Source organism: Panthera leo, chromosome D2 (genome assembly GCF_018350215.1).
Source record: "Panthera leo isolate Ple1 chromosome D2, P.leo_Ple1_pat1.1, whole genome shotgun sequence".
Taxonomy (NCBI): Eukaryota; Metazoa; Chordata; class Mammalia; order Carnivora; family Felidae; genus Panthera; species Panthera leo.
Genome location: NC_056689.1, coordinates 56,684,090 through 56,706,717, shown reverse-complemented (window position 1 = coordinate 56,706,717; position 22,628 = coordinate 56,684,090). Strand labels below are relative to the sequence as shown.

Here is a 22,628-nt window from a genome sequence, read left to right as displayed (position 1 = left end):
TTACTTTGTAAAGATCTATCAGACATTCTTTTCTCAATCTACAGTCCTATTTGTTTATTGCAGGAACCCTTACATTGAATGTAACATGAGTGAATGTATGAATGTGCACAAATGTCCATCAAAATTACCCCCCCAAACACCAGGCTCTATGAATCTATAAATTATGTAAGCATCGAGTAACTTCCACTGAACAGACCTCTTGTAGAAGACGTGGATCCAAGCAGTCACCATCATCATTAAACAGAGACTCCCAGCTGTCCTCAGTAGCAGTACTTCCCTCCACATGAGACGTTTCCGTTGCTTTCGGTTCCATAGATGTTTCCATAGATACAGATTCCGTATCAGGAAAGGATACACCAAATTCTATATTCTCTGAGTTATCTTCCTCTTTTGTTTCGAACTCTTCGGCAGTTTTTAGTTCATGCAATGCCTCTGTTATATCACCCGTACAATCTAGATCAATGCCCAAGGCACTGTCTGAAAGTACTTTTGTCCCATTTAACATACTGAGTTCACAGTCCAAAAAAGTGCTACAATTACTACCAGCAATCTTCTTTATAGGTAAGGAGGAAGCACAATCTGACAAGCTCTCTATCAACTTTCCTGTTGACTCTGTGAAACTAGATGAAATACTCTCAGCATAAATATCTGAGCAAGCAGTCAGGCTGCTGAAATTTTCTATGTCATTCCCACTCCCAGCTACATGAAGAGGGGCTGTATCTGCACTCATTTCTAAATATTTTGAGAAACTATTTGTGTGGCTACAGGCCTCACCAGCTGTTCTAACTGCAGCTACACAAGGGCTGCCCACAGTTATCTGATCAGACAGGACATCTGTAATGTCCATCTTACATGCCTTATGGGTAATGTCACCTACACTCTTCAGCCCATTATCTATATCTGTTTCATGAGCAAGGAGAGCTGTATCAGAAGGTTCATACATTATACACAAGTCATCAGCAGTACTGTCATTCTTCTCATACTCTCTAATCAGTGTTGGATCAAAAATGCCATTCATACTCTCTAATTTGCTGACTATGGTCATTTTATGAGAGATGTGACCCAAAGTCTCAGGAATGGAATCTATACCTCTCTGAGCCAAGATGATATCTGTACTGTTGGCTGTATCACCAACATTCTCAGCTTCAAAGTCTACACAAGTTTGATCAGTGACACCGTCCGCACTTCCAGGAACAGAAATGGCAGTGATGCCTCCATTGCTGAGAGTCAACATTCCACACGATGTTTGCATACTTTCTGGTACAGTTTCAGAATCAGAACTTAGTTTTATTGGCACGGTCTTACTCTCAGGTTTCAATACAGAATTAAAAACTCCAGGAAACTGGGATAGTATCTCCACCACCTTGACATCAGTTTCAATTCTGTTTTCCAAATCTCTGCCTTTGAACGTTTTGCCACTTACTTTGTGCCTACTGAAATCACAGAATTCCGTATTTTGGAATGGTTTGTTTAGAACCTGGGCCTCACCCACTTCTGAACAAGACTGAGATAGAAGCAACTTCCCAGGTCCTATCACATTTGTGGTTTCGACCTCCAAACACTCCACCTTCTTTGGTTTAACGTGTCTTTGTAAAGGTGCACTAGGTAGCATCGCAGGATTTGGGACACTTTGCTGATGTCCTTGGGATAATGCTTCTTTAGATTCTGTGGGTCCCCTCCTAACACAAACCCTATCTTTCTTTCTTTCTTGAAGGCATGTGTCTTTTCTTAATTTTGTTGAAAACTTCTTTCCTTCCCTATGGTTGTGTTCCTTATCATCAGGATTAATGCTTAGTGTCTGAGTCTCAGATTTGCCTCTAAAGATCTCCTTTTGGAAGAGACCATCTTCTTTTTGTTCTTCTTTCACCACAGAGTTAGGTGGACCACAGCTTTTTTCTTCATCACCTGACTTAAGCAGCACTATACCCCTTCGAGCTTTCGGTATATAAAGTGCCATGTCAGGCCTTCTGGCTCGAACTCTGCATCTCTCTGCTGCTTGCTGCATGGCACCACCTCAATCTGCAAGAAGACAGAATAAATCAATCACCAAAAATGAAGTACAACATGCTGAACCAAGAGATTCTTTAAAGACTAGGTAGAGGGCCTACTAACCCATCCTATAGAAACCCTCAAGTTAAAACAAAGTAAAACCTGCCATAAAATAATTAATCTAATAAGTTATGCCACTAAGGAAAGTAAATTCCAAAATAACTCATGAGCTCATGAATTTTATTCATGTAACTCTCTTTCTTCATATGCCCCAAACCCTTTACTTCTACATCTGAAGTCCTCTCTACTTTTTAACAAGTAGCCCTGACTTGGCTAAATTAAAAGATTATCAGAAAAGTGACTGCCAGCTATTAAGTACTCATGAAACACTACTATCTCCCTATTCCTGGGGCTCAGAATTTACACTGAAGAGTATATTCAAGGAGGACCTCTAAAAACACATTTGTTTAACATAAATGTATCCACATAAATATGATTTTTAAAAGTAACTTGAATGGAGGCTAGAAAATGAGACAACTAATCCGGGACTAACTTCTAGAACCTGTTGCTCTTGAACTATGATTTTTGGGAGAATAGGTAGTGGGAAAAAGAACATCATTATTCTAATACTATTTAATCAAATGACCTGTCATAAATTTTTCTTCCAGCAGCAATAAAATGGGTCTGGACAGGATGAAAAAGACTGGAGACCAAGAAATGTGATGCGACAACTCACATTTAGTAACTTCTTGAGCAACTCACCACAATTTGCCAATGGAAATTTAAAAAAGGAAAAAACTTAACAAATGGTTAAATAAGGCTTTATCTACCATCAACAAAATACAAGAAAATGAGCTAGATGACTTCATATTGAGTTTTTAATCTTCAAAATTATACCATGAAGTATTACTGTATCCATAGCAAAAAGAATAAGGAGGTCCATCACAAAGAAACACCCATATACACTCAGAAGCATTCACTGTTAAGATTTTACCACACACATTACAAAGAAAATAGATAATACTAGAGAAACTATTTCCAGGTCCCTCAATTCTCACCTGCTCCAGAATACCTTCTCAGTGAAGAAGCTCTGCTCTCATGGCACAGGCTGTTTTCTTTTCAGCCCAGGTATTTACCGTGGCCCTGAGCATCAAATGTTCCCATAAATCCTCTCATTCCTTTTCTCTTTTGAGGTCTTAATTATCATCTAACCTACAACTCATGGTAGATTTTCTTTCTAGCTTTCCAATTGTGGACGAATAGGCCCTTAACATTTAGACATGCCAGGATTTTTCAAAAATGCCTACTTTACAAAGACAGAAGTACTAACGTGTATTTCACTGGGAGCCCATAGACAGTGTATCTTGATCTCAGTTAACAAAGCATCTGACAACATATGTCATGATGAACTCTTGCATTATAAGATGGAAAATGTGGGCTACTTAATAGAACTAGAAGGTGGACTTGCAGCAAAAAGTAGTAATAGGCAGAAATGAATTTAGAGAGGATTATTTAAAGATAATCTGTGTCCCCACAGGCCTTTGAAATTCAACATTTTAAACAATAATTTGAATATAAACAATAAACAATGAGTGCTTATCAAATCTGCAACTGATATAAAATCAGTATGGTTAATAAATGCCCCAAATGATAAAATTACAATTTAGTATCATTTCTCCAATCTGGAATGCTGTGCTGAAGTAATACGAATAAATACAAAGATCTGCTTTGATTAAAAAATCAAACACCACAGAACAACTGATTTGTGTGTAATTGCACAAAAAAAGAACTAAATTTCATCTGTAAAGTCAATAAACCTCAAAAGGTACTGATGTGGATGTTTACAAAAGCAACACAATCTTAGATTGTCCAGCTCAGAAAATATACCACACAAAATATGGTTAAAGGAATTAAAGGTTACTTCTTGGCTAAAGAGGTCTAACTGAAAACATCCAAACTACCTTTAAACCTGAAGAGCTGGTTGCTCTACAGAAGAGATAAATGTTCTCTTCTATGATTCTATGCTTCTCCAGAAGTCAGTACCAGAACCAATTGGTAGAAATTAAAGAAAAACAAAGTTTAGCTCCATATATAGAACTTTCCAACACTATTAATCAGGTAATGAGCTCTGTCTCTACAGTCTGGATGACTGACTGATACACTAGAGAAAGAATTTCTATCTGTAGGTAAGTCAGGATTTAAGTATTCTTCAGACTTGAAATTCTATGATTCTATTTTTCTCTTCCACAATAGATATGTATCAAAGGCTTCAAATTTAAAATTATTATGTGCTACTGCTAATGACTTTTAAAACATAATTTTCCTTTTTTAAGTTAATGCCCACATGTCATGATACGATTTCCTAAAGCTGAAAACAGTATAAGAAATTTATACCACCCACTTCTTACCGGAACACCAAACTCAATTAGGCTATGACCAGCAACGTGCTGGTAAATGTTTAGCAACCAGCTTTCCACTGTAATTCAGAGGACTGGTTGATATTTTCACTCGCATCAATGATGTCAACAATGTGAGTAACTTCTTTGCTGAAGTGAATAATCATTTCTGAAATGCAAAATATATTCTCAATTTTTGAGCTATGTACAATGTAATAGATAAAGACCTGACACTTTAAGTTTGCATTATTAGCATTTTCTCCATCACTTTACATATAGACAAGCAATAAACAATAAATCAAGCCCCAATTTATGGCATTTGCTTAACTCTGTGATGTAAATATTCCTACCGTAGCTAATTCCAAGCTATCGATGTAACTTCACTGAAAATGGAATTGGGGAAAGACACGCAGTAACACGCCATGATACAGTAGCTCAACCTAAAGGTTCGATATTCATAAATAACTTCAAGAACATAAATCATAGTAAAATAATTAGGAAGTGAATTTTAAATATTGATTACCTTTTTTAATGCCATTTATTTAATAATAAGCTATGTAATTTAATTCTTAATGATGGCTGTGTTACCAGTTTGCAAAATTCCTAAAACTTTAACAATCAGCTCTCAGACCAGTATGAGATTCTCCAATACACCACTGGCTAGAACAATTCTTTCATAATTTCTCACAGACATAGAAAAAAAGAGGAGCATCCCCATCTTGTGGACCTTTAAGATAATATCAAATCAGTTTAAAGCCCTGTTATGTTTTTTGTGAACTTTTTTTTGCAACTGTAGGCAAGAAAGGCCTTTAACAAGGGGAGAAGGGATGCCGGGCATACACAAGTTTTTAAATCTGTCTTAGATTAAAAAATTCCCACCCAGATATTTACTAATAGCACTTGATGTTTTCTTTCGCTCTTTAATATGGTTTTAACTTTTTTACAATGTTCTAAATGCTTTTTATTGGTCCAGTTTTCTTCTTAACAGGCAGGTTATTTGGGGTGTACTTTGCAATTTATTCTGGAATGGTCATCAGCATGCAATTATATTGTAGAAAATTATATTTTCTGAAGGAGACAAAAACTTAAGATTCCTTTATGATGGTGGGCAGTTAACTGCTAATATACACCTTTCAAATATTTTAGGCCAAATCATTTTTTTCTATCCTATACTTCTGAAGACTAGGATCATTTGTGAGAACCTGTCCAACTGCTTCTAAAGTTTCAAATATTTCTTGAGAGAAAATAATCAGTAACTTCCTCTAAGTACCTCTCTGTCCCATCTTCATGATAGGTAAACTAGCATAGAACAAATCAAGCTTTTACAATTTTTATAACAGAATTTTAATGCTGTTGGCCCACATTCGGTATATAAAACATATGGATCCTTCTTCAATCAACAATAGAGAATACTGGCACTTAAGGCACTCACTGGATAATTCAACCATGAACTGATTTGATCCAGTACTTACCAATGGCTCACTAGAGACAGAGGATATTTGAGAGAAACTGCCTAATGGGCATGTTAACTGTTCATTCTTCAAGAACAAATTAAGCACTACCACTTTGTTCATTAGAATGCATCATAACAACAGCATATATCTGGTCTTTTTACTTGGAAATAATTTCAAATTTACAGGTAAGTTACAAAAGCAAAAATACTACAAACAGCACCCTGCAATCCTTTACCCAGATTTGTTATTTTTACTCCATTTGTTTTATCATTTGCAATCGTACACGTTTCCACTCTTTACACACACACACACACAAATATTTGTTCTAAACCTTTTGAGGGCAAATTACAGACATCATGGCCCTTTATCCCTAAATACTTCAGAGTATATTTCCTATAAATTGGCATATTTTCTTTGATAATTTTAATACAGTTATCATGTCAGCAAATTTAACATGGATACTTTTATCAAATCAAACATACATATCCCAATTTTGTCAGCTGACCCACTAAAGACCTTTTAGTATATTTCCGTCTCCAATACTGGATCCGGTTTACAATCAGGTACTGCATTTAGTTACGTCTCTTTAGCCTCCTACCTTCTAGAATGCTTTCACAGACTTTCATTGTCTTTTAGGACATTGACAATTTGGAACACTGTTCCTTCTCCCACCCTTTTTTTAACAGAACACCCCCCAGTTAGGAAATATCTGGTGTTTCCTCATGATTGGATTGAGGTTATACATTCTCGGCCAGAATAGTACATAGATGGTCATGTGTCCTTCTCAGAGCCTCACATCTGGAGGCACATGATTCCCATCTGTCCTTCAATGGTGACTTTAGCTTTGAGTACCTGGTCAAGGTACTGTCCAATTTCTCTACTGTATAATTACTGTGTATTTTCTCCCTTGCAACTAAAAGCAGTCTGTGGAGTAACACTTCAAGAGCATACAAATATCCTACTCCTCATCAAAATTTCCCCTAGATTTAGCATCCACTAACAAGTCTAATCTGACCCAATCTTTAGTATAATGGTTGCAAAATGATCTTCCAACTCTGCAAGTTCCCTCACGTTTACCGGTAAATCCTCAGCATTTTTCTGAAAGCAAAAGTAAACTATGTATCTTCACTCACTACAAAAGCTAAGATTAGATTTTCTAAGTTAAAAATCTTGATTTTCACAGCTGGTGGATACAGGAAATGTCCACTTGCAAAACATTTTCTAACTTTTGCAAACCAAAGTTGAAAGTAATTACCATCTTATCCCATCTCCCATGTATAAAATAGAAGGGAAAACAGCATGTCTCTCAAAGTTACACAGTCCCTTTATCAGGTATAGCAAATATGTCCCTTTCTGCTCTTTTCCAGAAAACACAGAATTAAGTCTGGTGTACAAATACAATGAATGATTAATCCATCCCAGATGTCTGGTAACATTTATTTCTCTATCCCTTTTGGGATCTCAAAATCCTTTGGGAAGAAGGCAAGGCACAACTAATGTATGTTAATAAACAGGAAGAGGATCTTCTCTGTATCATTTCCATATCATTAATTTCTGCCTTCATCTCTCATCTCAATCTCTTCAATTTTCTTTAGGATAATGCCATTTTTTTTTTATTAACTTCCTGAGCTAGTGACTTAATTAGCTATATTCTAAAGTTTTTGTTGTTGCTGTTATTACTGTTGCATGACAAAAATTTTCAAGCACGTATTAGAAAATATTTATAATGACTCTCAAATACCCATTACTCAGCTTCAAATCAGAGCCACTGTTTCTTCATGTTATCTGTGCATATATTCCCACCCTCACTGGATTATTTTAAAGTCCCAAATATTATTTCATTCTATCCTTAAGTACCTCAGTATCTGTCTTTAGAAGACTGACTTCTTTTTTTTTTTAACAAAACCATACACAACTTAAAAAAAGAGAGAGAAATAATTCCTTAAATCATTATATATCCAGTGCTCAACTTCTGAGGCCAACTGTTTTTGTTTTTTGTTTTTTGTTTTTTGTTTTTTTGAACACTTGATTTGTTAAAATCAGGATCCCAAAAGATCTACACACTGGTCTTTTAATTTATAGATGTTAATCAAACTGTTTATGTTTTCCTATCTTGCCATTCATTTGTTAAAGAAACTTGGTTATTTGTCCTATAGAATTTCTCACATTCTGTGGAGTTTGCTGACTGCATTCTTGTAGTATTGTCCAATAAACTCTTATAAATAGTCTCTGTACTTCCTAAAAAGTGGTGATCTAGAGGCTTGATAGGATTTGGGTTTAATTTTTTTTATAGCAAGAATATGTCTAAATCCAACTATGCGCTTCCTATTACATCACATCAGAGAGCTATAATGTCTGATTGTCTCCTTTTTGTAATGTTAACAGTGATTACACACATACTCAAATGATAACCTTACTTATTGTTTGTCTGCTTAATTAATCATGGGTGTTACATGTGTGTGTGTTCATTAAATCATGTTTATTAAAGTATTGTTCAAATCATATCTTATTGTCTGTTTGCTTAATTAATCATTGGAGTGTATTTGTGAAATACCTATATTTGTGGAATTATTGGTTTGAGTCTGTATATTAATTTTTATACTTTTATATCATTTTTTGATGTTACCTGATACTTAAATTGAAAATTATTCTATTTTCCTGATAAACTGTTACTCTTCACCATTATGCAGCAATCTCTTCTCTTGCTGAATTTGGGGGCCGGGGTGCTAGAGTCTATGTTGTCTAAAAGTAATTTAACTATGGCAGCTTTCATTTCTTGTCCTTTTACTTTCAACTTGTTACCATGCTTTAGACGCATCTCTTGCAAACAGCATACAACTGAACTGTGTATTCTTTACCTATTCTGTCAATGTCAGTCTTTTAATTGTCAAATTTAGTGCATTTATATTTATTACAATTATAGATATATCTGGAAGTACTTCTACCTTTTTATTTTGTGCTTCCTTTCCATTTATCCTACTTTTGTAGTTTTCTTATTTCCCTACTTTAAGATTGACCAAGTTGTTTGTTTGTTTGTTTCCCTACTGCTCAAAAGGCTCCATACTCTTATTTCTAGTCTGTTAGCATTTTAACATGAGTGCTTCTCTCAATACCTAAAGTTAACTATTATTTGTATCTGTCTCCTAAACAACTGTACAGGTGTTTTCATTTCACACTATCTTCCATATGTACTTGTAGTTTTTGTCTGAAAATATCTTTCCACTGCTCCCATCCTTTAATAGATTTGACTTCTGTTGTTACTGTTAGGAAATCTGTTGTCAGTCTGTCATTGCTTTGTAGGTAATCTCTTTCTTCTCTGGTGATTCTCTTGATATTCTCTTAGGTACCTGGTGTTCAAGTGTCTACTATGTGTTTTAAGTGCATGTTTAGTATTATTTTTCTACTAGAACACCACTGTGCTTCTTGAATTTGAGTATTTTATCTCTGAGTCTTTTACCAATTCTATTCATTCAGGGCAATACCTTCAGATTCACCTTCCACATCACTAGTTTTCTCTTCAAATTTGCATATTCTGCATTTTATCCTATCCTATCAGTTTTTACATTTTAATGACTAAGGTTTTATTATATAAGTCCTATTTATCCCCACCCTCCCCTGATCTCCCTGGTCTTATGCTTTTTTAATAGTTGTGTTGATACTGTTCTGATACTTGTTTTCTTTTTACCTTTAATCATTTTTAACATTTCCATTTTATTTTTTAATGTTTATTATTACAATTGTGGCATTTACTTTTGTAATAGTTTTATACTTCAATTTTTATTATAATATTAAATATTTATTATGTAATAGTTCTACTTTCTGAAATTCTTGAGGATTTAATTCTGATGTGTCTTGGCATGATTCTTCTTCTTCTTCTTCTTCTTTTGGTAATTTTGGGTGGGTGGTGAGCTCAACCTCAGTGGGGCTTTATCTGTGGGAATTTCATTCAGCCAGACTGTAAGTGTTCTTTTATGAACTGGTTCTACATTAATGTCTATTTTTAAGAGTTGGATTTTTCTGGACTGTTCAGTAAAATTCTATGTATGAAACACAAACCACATGGAGGTAAAACAGTAGCTACAAAATCTCAGAACACTTTTTCCCTTCACTCAGAACCCAGGTGAAAATAGACAAGCTTCCTTATTTTCTTTCTGTAACACTGAGTAATTTTTTTCCTAGTACATCCTCTGAGTGGGATACAACTCTGTGAAGTTAAGGCTTTAGGAAGTGAACCCAGTTTCTAGCTCATCTCTCCCAGGCCCAATGCCTCCTCTCCTCTATTTCCCACACGGTTATTATAATCTAAGCTTCTTAGTTATCAAGAACAGCAACATTAGCAAAATAAAAAATAAACAAAAACTGCAAACAATCTAAACAGGGGTAATTCCTTGAAATTATGGCCCATCCATACAATGAATCTATATCCAAAACATAATACTAAGTTAAAAAAAGAAAATTACAATTCAATCCTCTTTTTTTTTTTTTTGCACGTGTGTGTGTGTGTGTGTGTGTGTGTGCGTGTACATGAGTGAGCAGTCAATATGGGCTGGTTTCCTGGGTTAGAATCCCAGCTCCACACTTGATTAGCCCTTACCTTATTAGACAAATAACTTTACTGGGGCAAAAGTTACCATTGTAAGCCTCAGTTTACTCAAAGCATAAAATGAGGTATTATAATAACAGGCTTATTTCATAGGCACACTGAACAGGTTAAATAAAATGATACATGAATACAAATTTTCCAGTCATGGTAAAGTCTCAATAAAAGCTATTATTTAAACAGGCAGTTCAGTTCCTTAAGTTACAAGTTTGCAGAGAGAATCAAAAGCCCTTATAATAAAATAATATTCAAATGTGCCTTGACCACCTATAAGATCCATTTCTACTTAACACTAACAACTACTGCAACTATGTATCCTGGTTTTGCCTATCTACCTCTTACTAACAGTCTAATGTTTTAAACACCCAAAAATACAAACTAAACACAATGCAACTCAATTGTAAAGTGAAAATACAAATCTTGAAAAGAGTGTAGGATTTCAGGAAGTCTATGAAAATAATGCTGAAGGAAGTACTCATTCCACAGCAAAACCCTTGGGGAATGTAGATCTGGCTGAATCAAACCAGTAACAACTGAAAAACGGAATGCATCAAGGATGATGACAGAATAAAAAACAAGAAAGGAAACGTCAAAGGATTACGAAAAATCCCTTGAGAAACTGCTAAAGCTCTCAATAGTTTTCCTAAAACTGATGCACTAGTCTAGTCTGTATGATAAATACTAAGAAAGTCAAACAAAGTGAAGGATGCTATCAGACTATCACACAATTTTAGTGGAAAAATTGTACCAATGTATCATTCCTTCTTAATTGAGAATTAGCACAGCCATAATTAAAACCCAAATTTTACTAAATATGTGGTAAAATAAATGTTTTTATTTCAGAAAATTGTCCCAAACAAATCTTTTATTTATTACTAAGAAGCTTTAGTCTTCATTTTAAATAGGTCCACTTTAAGAGGTATTTCCCAAGTATCAGTTTCCTCACTTTAAGAATTTCTCATAAATGTATATTCCTAAGAACAGATAGGATATCGTCCTTTGAAAACAGTGGTTTACACCTCAGAGAATAGAAAATGAAAGATGAAAAAGAATTAGGGATTACTTAACTATCTTTTTATACATATACTCTGTATTGTTTGAAGTTTGTTACAATAAATGTAGTATTTTTTGTAATTAAAAACAAAATCCCTAAAATTTAACGATATGCTATCATTTTTGTATAAGAGGTCAGTACCATAAATTGCTGTAGGAGAAAGAAAAGGCAATGAAAATTGATAAACAGACCTTTATTGGACAAAAGTACTGTAAGTAGGAAAATGATGCATGGAGAAAAGAGCGGCCTCTTTAATATACCTGACAGTATAATAAATAAAACACATAGTACATAAATTACTTGATGTTGGAAAGATACCCTCAAATGTTGCAAAATGCTGAGTAACTTCTACCTTTTGGTCTAGGAATGATCTAGAACAACACCATTCAATACATAGCCACCAGCGACATGTAGCTATTGAGCATTTGAAAAGTGACCAGACTAAACTGAGATGTGCTGTGCATGTAAAATAAACCCTGGATTTCAAAGACCCGGTACACCAAAAATATAAATAAATAGACAAACAAAAATAAAATGTCTCATTAATATTTTTAAATTTATATATGTTGAAGTGATACTATTTTGAATACAATGGGTTAAATAAAAAACGTTAATTTCATCTGTTTTTGTAGTCTTAAATGCCACTATCAGAGAATTTAAAATTACATATGTGGCTCCCATTTGTGGTCTATGATACATATGTAATGTGATAGCACTCGGCTAAGATTTTGCCATATCCTTAACACCACAAGAACAAACACAGTGTGCTTTTCCTCTTATATCTTGCCTGTTCCAGAATTTTCCACTTTCAACAACAAGGAAATATACTAAACCAAGAAATCAACTAAAATATAAATGTGTAGATAAGCTTATCTCTGACACAGACAAAAACACTTTAATGTTTTGTAAGTTCATGATGATTAAAAAAAAAGCATCAAAATAAGTAAAGTCTACTTATATTTCATAAATCAGAAAATAAAACTGATTAAAAAACATAACTGTAGTAAAAGTTATCCTCAACTCAAATTTAAGAGCATTTTTTCATGTATGTTTAAAACTGTCAAGGGCCTACATTTTGAATCATTTCTTTGCATATTAATAAAACAACTTCCTTTGTTTTACTATTCTGTCAAGAGCATTCTTATTCTCTTTGGTCTACTTGCAAACTGGCAAAACTAAGAGATGCCAACATCCTTCAGTTCAGCATCATATATGTCCATTTGTAAGAAATAAAAAATATCTTAGAAGTTTAATAACGTTCATAATTAAATGTAATATACAAAATATATTAAGTGACACAAGTAAACTAACAGACTCCTGAGCACTAAAATTATTATATACTGTACTTTTAAATTCTAGCCATCCTCTCAGATTCACTGCTCTTCCCTCCCCAGTTTCACAGCTGGGGGAATGGTATCACTGTCAACCCAGTTGTTCACACCAGCAACCTGGAAGTCATTATTCCTGACATTTCAATCAATTACCAAGCCCTGTTCATTCTACTTCTACGCTGCTTCCAGTAATTTTCTAAAACACAAATTAGACTTGGTCATTTCCTTGTTCAAAATTCCTCAGTGGTTCTTTATCACAAACTTTAAAGTATCTTGCATAGCGTATTTGGCCCTAGGTGATCTAACTCTCCTGCCACCCCTAAAACTACCTATGTGCCGAATTTCATCTCCAGCCACTCCTAATTTCAGACTTTGTTATTTCATCAGTTCCAACTCCTAGCAGTACCAGAATCATGCCCAGCTGCCTTCCCACACCTCTGTGACTTACATCTCTGTTAGATGCTTGCCTGATGGCCTCCTACCTGTCCTTCAACTCTCACCTTAAAGGTTACCTCCTCTGTAACTTTGTCACTGACTCTCCCTGATATGCTCTGGTACTATCCGTAAGTTCCCACTATATACCTTTACATATACCTTCATTAAAACAATTATCATATTGCTTTACAGTTTTGTGTTTGCATATCTGGCTCTCTTCTGAACAGTAAGTTCCTTCAGTGTAGGGTTAGTATCTTTTTATCTTTGTATCTACAATGCTACAGCACTACATCTGACTCTAAATAAATACCTGGTTCAATCATGACAAGTGAGACTTCTCAACAGATGATACACCCCTAACCTCCCCAAATGAATTGGGGCTCCATTCATTTATTCACTCCACAAACATTTACTGAACACTATTATGTACCGAGTCCCATCGTAGGCACTGAGAACACAACAATGAAACAAAGCAAAGTCTTTGGCCTCATGGACCTTACACTGTAATGATGGAGACAAAAAATAAACATTTCAACACATAATGTCTGATAGCGATAAATGTGATGAAGTAATATGAAGCAGGGACAGAGACACAGAGTGATGGGGTGTGTTGCTATTTTAGAAGAGAAAACTATACGGTAAAGCAGGGGGTACCACTCTGAGGAGTCAATACCTGAGGTGAACTGAGTCACACAAATTACCCGGGGAAAAGAGAATGTTAGGAAAAAGAAGAGCAAGTGCAAAAAGCTCTACGGCAAGACAAGCCTGAAACATTCAAGGAATAACAGGAAAACAGGTTTGGTAACAACAGGGTTAAGAAGGGGCACTATGAGACAGCTAAGGGCCAGAACAAGTATGGGCCTGCAGGCCAAGGGAATGTGGAATTTATTTTGAATATTTTGAGAAATCACTAGAAGGTTTCAGCAAGAGGACATGACCTGACTTAACTTTGCTAAAGATCATTCTGGGAAAAAGGTGAGCCAACTGCCTACAAACGGTAAGAGCAGAAGAAGGAAAATCTGTAAAGAAGTCTAAGAACCTGGGCAACTGGGTGGGTCAGTCGGTTGAGCGTCTGGCTTTGGCTCAGGTCATGATCTCACGGTTTGTGAGTTCGAGCCCCGCGTTGGGCTGTGTACTAACAGCTCAGAGCCTGGAGCCTGTTTCAGATTCTGTGTCTCCCTCTCTCTCTGCTCCTCCCCTGCTCGTTCTCGTTCTCTCTCGCTCGCTCTCAAAAATAAACATTGAAAAAAAATTTTTTTAAAAGAAGTCTAAGAACTATGAGGTATGCAGCATGTCTACTTCAAGAGGAGGTCACAAGAGTAGCCAGATTAATGATATACACTGAAGGCAAAGCTAACAAAAACTTGGTGGGATAACTATATGGGACGTGAAGGGAAGAGGAGTCACTTGGGAGAGTTTTGGTCTCATCAACCTGGATGAAGACAGTTACATTTACTAAGATAGGGAAGACTGGGGGAAGGAAACAGGAAAAGAGGAATCAAGAGTTGTGATTTGGGCATTTTAAATTTGAACACTTGTTGGACATCTTGTGCAGTTGCTAAGGAAGCAATCAGAAATACAAGTCTAAAGCTCAGGGAGGTGCAAGAATTGGGAGATAAAATTTTAGGAGTCATCATCATAAAGATTCAAGCCAAGGAACAGAGTAAGACCACCTAGGCGGTAACAGAGAAAGAGGCCAGAGGGATTGAACCATCTACAACCTTTAGATGTCAGGAAGAGGAGATGTGGCCAGCAAAGGAGAATGAAGAAGAAAACAGGAAGAACAGAAGCATGTAGTATCCCAGAAACCAAGCGAAGAAAATATTTTAAAAGGCAAGAACAGTCATCTGTATTAAATGCTGAAAGGTCAAGTAGGAAGAACTGAGAATCTTCAACTGGACTTGGCAGGAAAGAGGTTGTTGGTGACACTGCAAAGGTTTCAGTTGAGTTGAAGAGATAAATACCTTCTGGAATGGGTTAGGGAACACAAATACAAGGTAAGAAACAATGATCCAACAACAGGAAAGGAGAAACCAATTATGGTGAGCAGGATGGGTAGTCAATTGTAGTAAAGCCACATTTACAATAATTTTCAAATTCTGGAGCAAAAAATTAGCAACTATAAGATTAGAAAATCTATCAATACTTCTTCTGTCATTGTTAGAAACACAAGGGTAGTGTTAAGTAGAATGTGATATTCTGAAGTGCTCAATTATTCACCTCAGGATAGTTAAGATACCTTGAGCCTCGGTATTTCTACAAAGATCAAGTTCACATATTCAACATCTTTCCTAAAAGTTACTTGTACCAAATCTATAAAGAACTAATCAAATTCAACACCCAAAAAACAAATAATTCAGGGAAGAAATAGGCAAAAGACATAAACAGTTTTTGAAAGAAGACATCCAGATGGCCAGCCGACACATGAAAAAATGCTCAACATCACTCATCATCAGGGAAATACAAATCAAAACCACAGTGAGATACCACCTCACACCTGTCAGAATGGCTAAAATTAACAACTCAGGAAACAACAGATGTTGGTGAGGATGTGGAGAAAGGGGAACACTTTTGCACCATTGATGGTAATGCAAACTGGTGCAGCCACTCTGGAAAACAGTATGGAGGTTCCTCAAAAAATTGAAAATAGAACTACCCCACAACCCAGCAACTGCACTACTAGAATTTATCCAAGGGATACAAAAATGCTGATTCAAAGGGGCACATGCACCCCAATGTTTACAGCAGCACTATCAACAATAGCCAAATTATGGAAAGAGCCCAAATGTCCATCAACTGACAAATGGATAAAGAAGTGGTATAAAAATATAATACATATATCTTATACTTATATACACATATTATGTATATATATGTACTATATATATACATTATACACACACACACACAAACACACACACACAATGGAATATGAATTGATGATGAAAAAGAATGAAATCTTATTATTTGCAACAACATGGATGGAACCAGAGTGTATTATGCTAAGCGAAATAAGCCAGAGAAAGATAAAATACTTCACTCTTGTGGCATTTAAGAACAAAACAGATGAACATAGGGGAAGGGAAGGAAAAATAAGATAAAAAGAGAGAGGGACACAAACCATAAGAGACTCTTAAATACAGGGAACAAACTGAGGGTTGCTGGAAGGGTGCTGGGTGGGGGATGGACCAGAAAGGCGATGGGCATTAAGAAGAACACTTGTTGGGATGAACACTGGGTGTTATAGGTAAGTGATGAATCACTTAATTCTACTCCTGAAATCATTATTACACTGTATGTTAACTAACTTGGATTTAAATAAAATTTAAAAATAAATAAAAGTTCAGCAATGAAGTAAAAACAAAAAAAGTTACCTGTACCTTAGCAAAGTTCAGGATTCATTCAAGTCTGTACAAAATCAGTTCTTCAGTCATTTGAATTCAGTCACAAACATATAAATTCTACTTTTTCAGCAATGGGCATATATAACTTTGCAGCACTGGATGATGATTTTGGGAATGTAGCAGTTAGTATTCATTTATAAACTTTTATAGAGTGTTCAGTGTTCTGATAACAAAACTAGATTACAAAGTTCTTTATCTAGGTCACTCTGGGCTACTATCTGCAGAATGAAGTCTCTAAGTAAAAGAAAAAAAAAGGGGGATTTCTTTAAACAGGTTACTTTTTTGAAGATAATAGATGGCTCAAAGGTCTGTGATAGAAGAAAATCTCATTTTAAGAAAATATTTAATAAAGTATAAAGCTAACTAAAAAAGTAAGGTGTTTTTTTGTATTTTCCTTAATGCAAAAGCATTATAAAATAAACCTACAAATAAAAAAGCTGTATCCTCACCTTAAATAGTCACTATTAACATACTGCTGCATATTTTTCTAGACCTAAAAGTTTTTAAAAAGCGTTGTGAATGAGACTTATCTGCTATGAGCACAGATTCCTGTTAGACTTGCTAAGCCAGTTTTCTTCAAATTTTTTCCTGTACTCCAGTTCAAGACCTTTCACATCATGACACAGTACAGATTCACATACATAGATGAGACTGACAAAAAGTCCCATATTAATATCTTTACTATTTGCACTGATCTTATTTTTTTAATCTATTTTATTTTACCTTAATGAAGAAAATTTAGATTCTTATAACTTAAAATCAATTTATTCACTAAGTTGTTTTACTGACTGAATTTGTAGAATACTATTCTAAACAGCATAATCATGTCAGAAATTTTCACAGCAGGCACAGAAAACATTCTCTATGTCAAATGATGGGGATTTTTTGTTGTAGAGCAAGCTAAAACGGAAAGTAAAACATGAGTAAAACATCAGAAGGTTATACCACCTTACAGGTGTTTAGCAAAATAATAAAATTGGGACTATACCTAATCTTTCCACACCTTTAAGGTCCTCTATTTCCATGGTTGAGCACATTTCCACAAATGAAAAACCAAGAAATGTCCTTCTGCAAAAGAGATTCACTTTAAAATATGCTTGACCTAAACACAACACAGAGACACTTGTGTGTGATATAATAACATAAAAAATTATACTTGGACAGCAGAGAAATGGTTTCATATTTAAAAACTATAAAATCTGCTAATGAACCACAACTGCTGCTGCTGTAGTTTTCTTAACGCATCCTTCCGTAAATGCACTTGCACTAGTTAATACAATGACATATTTTATACTTGAAAACACAAAATAATTCCTACATCCACTTGAAGGTTTATTCTCACTTCTGGTTTGAATACCGGGCTTACAAAATATAGGTTACATTTCAAATTAACAGAATAAAGACAGTAATTTGTGACATTAGTACCTATAGTTGAAGCGATTACTCTACACCTTCTTTTAACACACCTGGACTGAAAAAGTAAGTTTCCAACCAAGTAGACACTCATTCAGGGCACCTTACATAGACCTTACTCAAAGGTATACAGGAAACAGATTCATTAATGGAAAGCATTATCTAAACTGCTAAACTGGCCGTGTATATATAAAGTAACACAGAAAGGCCTTATTCATTGTGAAAGGCTGTTCTCAGCCCACACACAACACAACTATATTGTGACCTCCAGATAACTGTTTTTTAGTACAGTACACCTGTTTTTATTGTTTCTGTCTCTTCTCCACCTGTCACTTCTTGCCACTCTAAGCATTTTTCTTTCTTTCAATATAATGAGTGCTGTAAATTCCATTGTTCAAAGTATATACAAAATAAGAATAAAAGGGGCGCCTGGGTGGCGCAGTCGGTTAAGCGTCCGACTTCAGCCAGGTCACGATCTCGCGGTCCGTGAGTTCGAGCCCCGCGTCAGGCTCTGGGCTGATGGCTCGGAGCCTGGAGCCTGTTTCCGATTCTGTGTCTCCCTCTCTCTCTCTGCCCCTCCCCCGTTCATGCTCTGTCTCTCTCTGTCCCAAAAATAAATAAAAAACGTTGAAAAAAAAAATTAAAAAAAAAAAAAAAATAAGAATAAAAGCTGTAAGTAAGGATCGGAGATGCCTCTTATTTGAGCAAAGTGTACGAACTTTAATATGTGAACTTTATGATGCCTATTTTGGCCCCTGATCAGATATTATTTGCTTATTTGACGATAGGCATAATAGTAACATCCTCACTCAACCCTCCCAAAAACCTTACAAAGCAGTATTATTACAAATCCAAATTTACAGATGAGAAAACCTAGCCAAGGGGATGTTAATTAATATATCGAAGGCCAAAGAACTAGAATGTGGCTGATTCTAATGTAGATTATCTGACTCCAGTGTGTGTGCTCCTAACTCTCTTGGCAATATGCTTTGCTGCCTTATGACAATATAAAAAACCCAGTGTGTTTAGTACCCTCCACTTTAATATCTTTGACAAGTCCCTGGGGAAAAAAAAAATCATTAGGGATAACTGCATCGATTAGCTGATGTCTAGGAGATCAGAAGCCTTAACTACCTCCTTTCACTATTTCAAAAGCTGCTCCAAAAAACAAAATTGAGTCATGGAAGTGAAAAGTCAGAGGAGCACCAGTGGGTCGACAAAGCTGACCAGGAAGTTGTCAGGGGTCTAGCCTTGTCTGAAATTACACTGTGCCTATTCTACAGGGAGTCCAAATCCAAGACTCTCCATTACCCTTTGAAGATCTACTTGCCAAGGATGACTGTTCTTTTTAAGATGCAGCCCTAAATGATCTCTCTGAATGCCTGCTGCACGTTGCAAATTTCAATAAACATTCCCTGAGTAAATGTGGGGTAGGTATTTTCTGCTCCCTGCTGCCATACCAAACTATTATTAGCGCACCTGACTCTCAATGATACTTTGAGCTCCTTGAAACCAAGAAAAGCCTTATCAATGTTAGATCCTCAGTGCCCAGCACCATTCCTGGCAATGGATGGCATTCAATAAATGATAGGTAAATAAATGCATAGAACAATAAATGTTCCTAACACAAAGTAGTACTAATCTGGATGTTTCTCCTTAATTTGAGACTCTGAATACGTGAAAGTATGTGTACTCTCAATGAAAGTTAAGAATTCTTTATCATTGTGCTATTTTTAAATTCAATTCATTAGCTAATTTCCTACTGAACAGACCTTTCACCTTTCTTAACTTGTATATGACACATGCACATTTCTATTTACAGAAAGAGATCTTATATGCAAACTAACAGTGAGAGCAAAATTAAACCAGAGCCAGGTTAAAGGCCTATCCTCCAAACCCAGTTCATTCCTGCATACCACAATGTACTACTACCACCATCAAAGAAATGATGCCCTCTATTTTGTAAGTATTACTCATTTTTACAGTTAACATACGGATTATTCCAATTATGAGAAACACTAAAAAGCACTAAGACTATGAATGTTTCTGAGATTACAAAAACCTTCTAATATGTTGGGTTTAAAGAACTATACATGGCAACATAATTTAAATTTGTGCTGCACAAAAGAAGTCAATGAATGAAGTACTATGCTAAGTGTTGATATACATTATCTCATTTAACAATCATAAACAAGTTCTTGAGGTATGTACAACTATTACCATTTCACAAATAAAGCCACTAAGACTTAAGGTTGCACATCTAGCTAGTAAGTATTGGAGCTAGAATTGAAACCTTGCTTTGACTGATATTCAAGCACTGAAATAACTGCTCAAAACTCTGCACCCCATAGCATATCCTCATCAAAACAGCTCTGAATTTTCTGAATCCCACTGCCTATTAACATTGTGATAACACACCATATTATTTTTAACTTCATCATTCTGAGAAGTAAAATAAGGAAAATTGTTTACCTTCATGAGCTCTACACATACCTTCCTATCCTAACCAGTGAAATCTTGAATCATACAGGGGCTGTTTATCACTAACTTTCCCTTTTCTAAAACTTAAGACTTTGCTGCTCCAATACCATGAAAACACTGTTGGCATCCACCGTGTTCTGTATAAAATTTGCCACAACTGTTGGTAGTAAAGGTCACTACCTTGGTGACACTGGAGTCTTAGAAGACTTGACCTCTCTAATGCTAGTTCTAAAGGTTTTTGTAGTATTTACCACACTAAATGTTGAGTAAAAACATCTGGGAAAAACAAGGAAATTACGTGATTAAATATAGTAAATTTCTCTCTGCATGAACAGCTCTTTCAGAAGATCGATTATACACTATTTTTGTTCCAAAAGAGCAAGGAAGCCAGTTTGCAGATTTTATTTGTTTATGTGCCAACAGGCTAAACATTAACAGTGAAGAAATCAAACTGTCTTCTGGTTTTCTCAATTCTCAAAAACAATCGGGGGGAAAAGAACTAACTTTATTCACCACAGCTTACACATTGTTTCCTTTTCTCCTTTTCTTCTTTTCTGACTGACTTCCACCCACAACCTCAATGAATTTTGAATCATGGGCCATGAATGGTGGTATTTATTAAAGTAAACCAAGTATCTTTTCTTCCTGCTTTCTCTCTTAGGGAAAAAGAAAATCTGAAGGTCCTGCAGAAACATACCAAGACTTTTACTGGATATACCTCAAAAGTCTTCTCTATCTATATTCAATCACTTGACAAGTTCCACTGATCTTTACACCTGAGTATCTCTTTCATCTGTCTGGTTTTCCCCATCCCTGAAGATACTCTAGGTTAAACTCACTCACACAAATGCCTAGACTATTATAAAAACCCATTTAACCAGTCTCTCTGTGTTGCTTCCTTTCCATTCATTCTTCACCTTGCATCAAGAATGACCCTTACAATTAGCTGCTCAGGCATCCCCCTCCCTAAAACCTTTCAATGACTTCCCATCATTTTTTTTTAATAAAAAAAAAAAAAAACTTTAATGTTTATTTTTGAGAGAGACACAGAACGTGAGCAGGGAAGGGGTCCAGAGAGCGATGGAGACGCAGAATCCGAAGCAGGTTCCAGGCTCTGAGCTGTGAGCACAGAGCCCGATGCAGGACTTGAACCCACAAGCTGTGAGATGATGATCTGAGCTGAAGTCAGATGCTTAACCAACTGAGCCACTCAGATGCCCCCCCCATCATTCTTATGATAAAATCAATTTTTAAACATGGCTTATAAGACTTTTAATATCTGAGAGGGAGAGAGCGCGCACATATGCGTATGAACATGGGAGAGGGGCAGAGAGAGAATCCCAAGCAGGCTCCACACTGTAGCACAGAGCACTAAGTGGGGCTTGATCCCAAGAACCAAGAGATCGTGAGCTGCACTGAAACAAGAGTTGGACGCTTAACAGGCTAAGCCACCCAAATGCCCCTTTACAAGACACTTTAACCTGGCTCCCAATGAGTTTCTCTTAACTTTTGTCACTTCTGTCCTTATATGCCATACAGCCACATCAAACTTCTTTCGAGATTCTTGAACTCTCCACACTATTCGCTTGGGGGGTGGGGGCAGGGTTCATCTTAGTCTCTACACAATCTCTTCCCTCTACCTAGTCTACTTCCCTGCAGCCTAACCAACTTTGCCTAATTTCTACGTAATCTTTAGGCCTCTATTCATTGTTTCCTTGAGAGCTTTACTTAATCATTTTAGATTAGACCTTTGCCATACACCACTCCTGTTACAGCTCTTATATTTGATTACAATTACTTCTTTAGTTGTCTGGTCTTTACCACTGCACTGTATGTTCATTATAGAAGGAATTACGTCTCCTTGTCCATCACTGTATCCCCCCACACTTAGTACAGTGCCTGGACATATAGCACAGAATCAAAAACAATTTTTTTGTTTGGGTAAAATGAATGAATGAAAGAAGAAACAAAAATAACAATTTGGGGGGTAGAAATTGAAAAGGACAGATTTAAATGGTATTCTGATCAACAAAAGAATCCCATGTCAAAATCACATCCTTAAATAAACAGA

At 35.8% G+C, this 22,628-nt stretch overlaps 1 protein-coding gene across 13 annotated transcripts in view; it reads right to left on the bottom strand.

Annotated features, from left to right (window-relative positions):
- Positions 1 to 22,628, bottom strand: part of R3HCC1L (R3H domain and coiled-coil containing 1 like) — a 108,823-nt gene that overhangs the window by 46,214 nt on the left and 39,981 nt on the right. For 11 of the 13 annotated variants that reach the window (XR_006194563.1, XR_006194566.1, XR_006194567.1 and 8 more), the window contains one exon: positions 197 to 2,019. Coding sequence is in view for 8 of the 13 variants with exons in the window: in XM_042908599.1 (XP_042764533.1) it covers positions 197 to 2,005 (1,809 nt within the window). In the remaining 5 variants the exon portion in view is untranslated. Of the gene's footprint in view, positions 1 to 196; positions 2,020 to 4,397; positions 4,555 to 17,651; positions 17,732 to 22,628 lie in introns of those variants that run through there. The other 2 variants (XM_042908598.1, XM_042908597.1) reach the window with 2 other exon arrangements.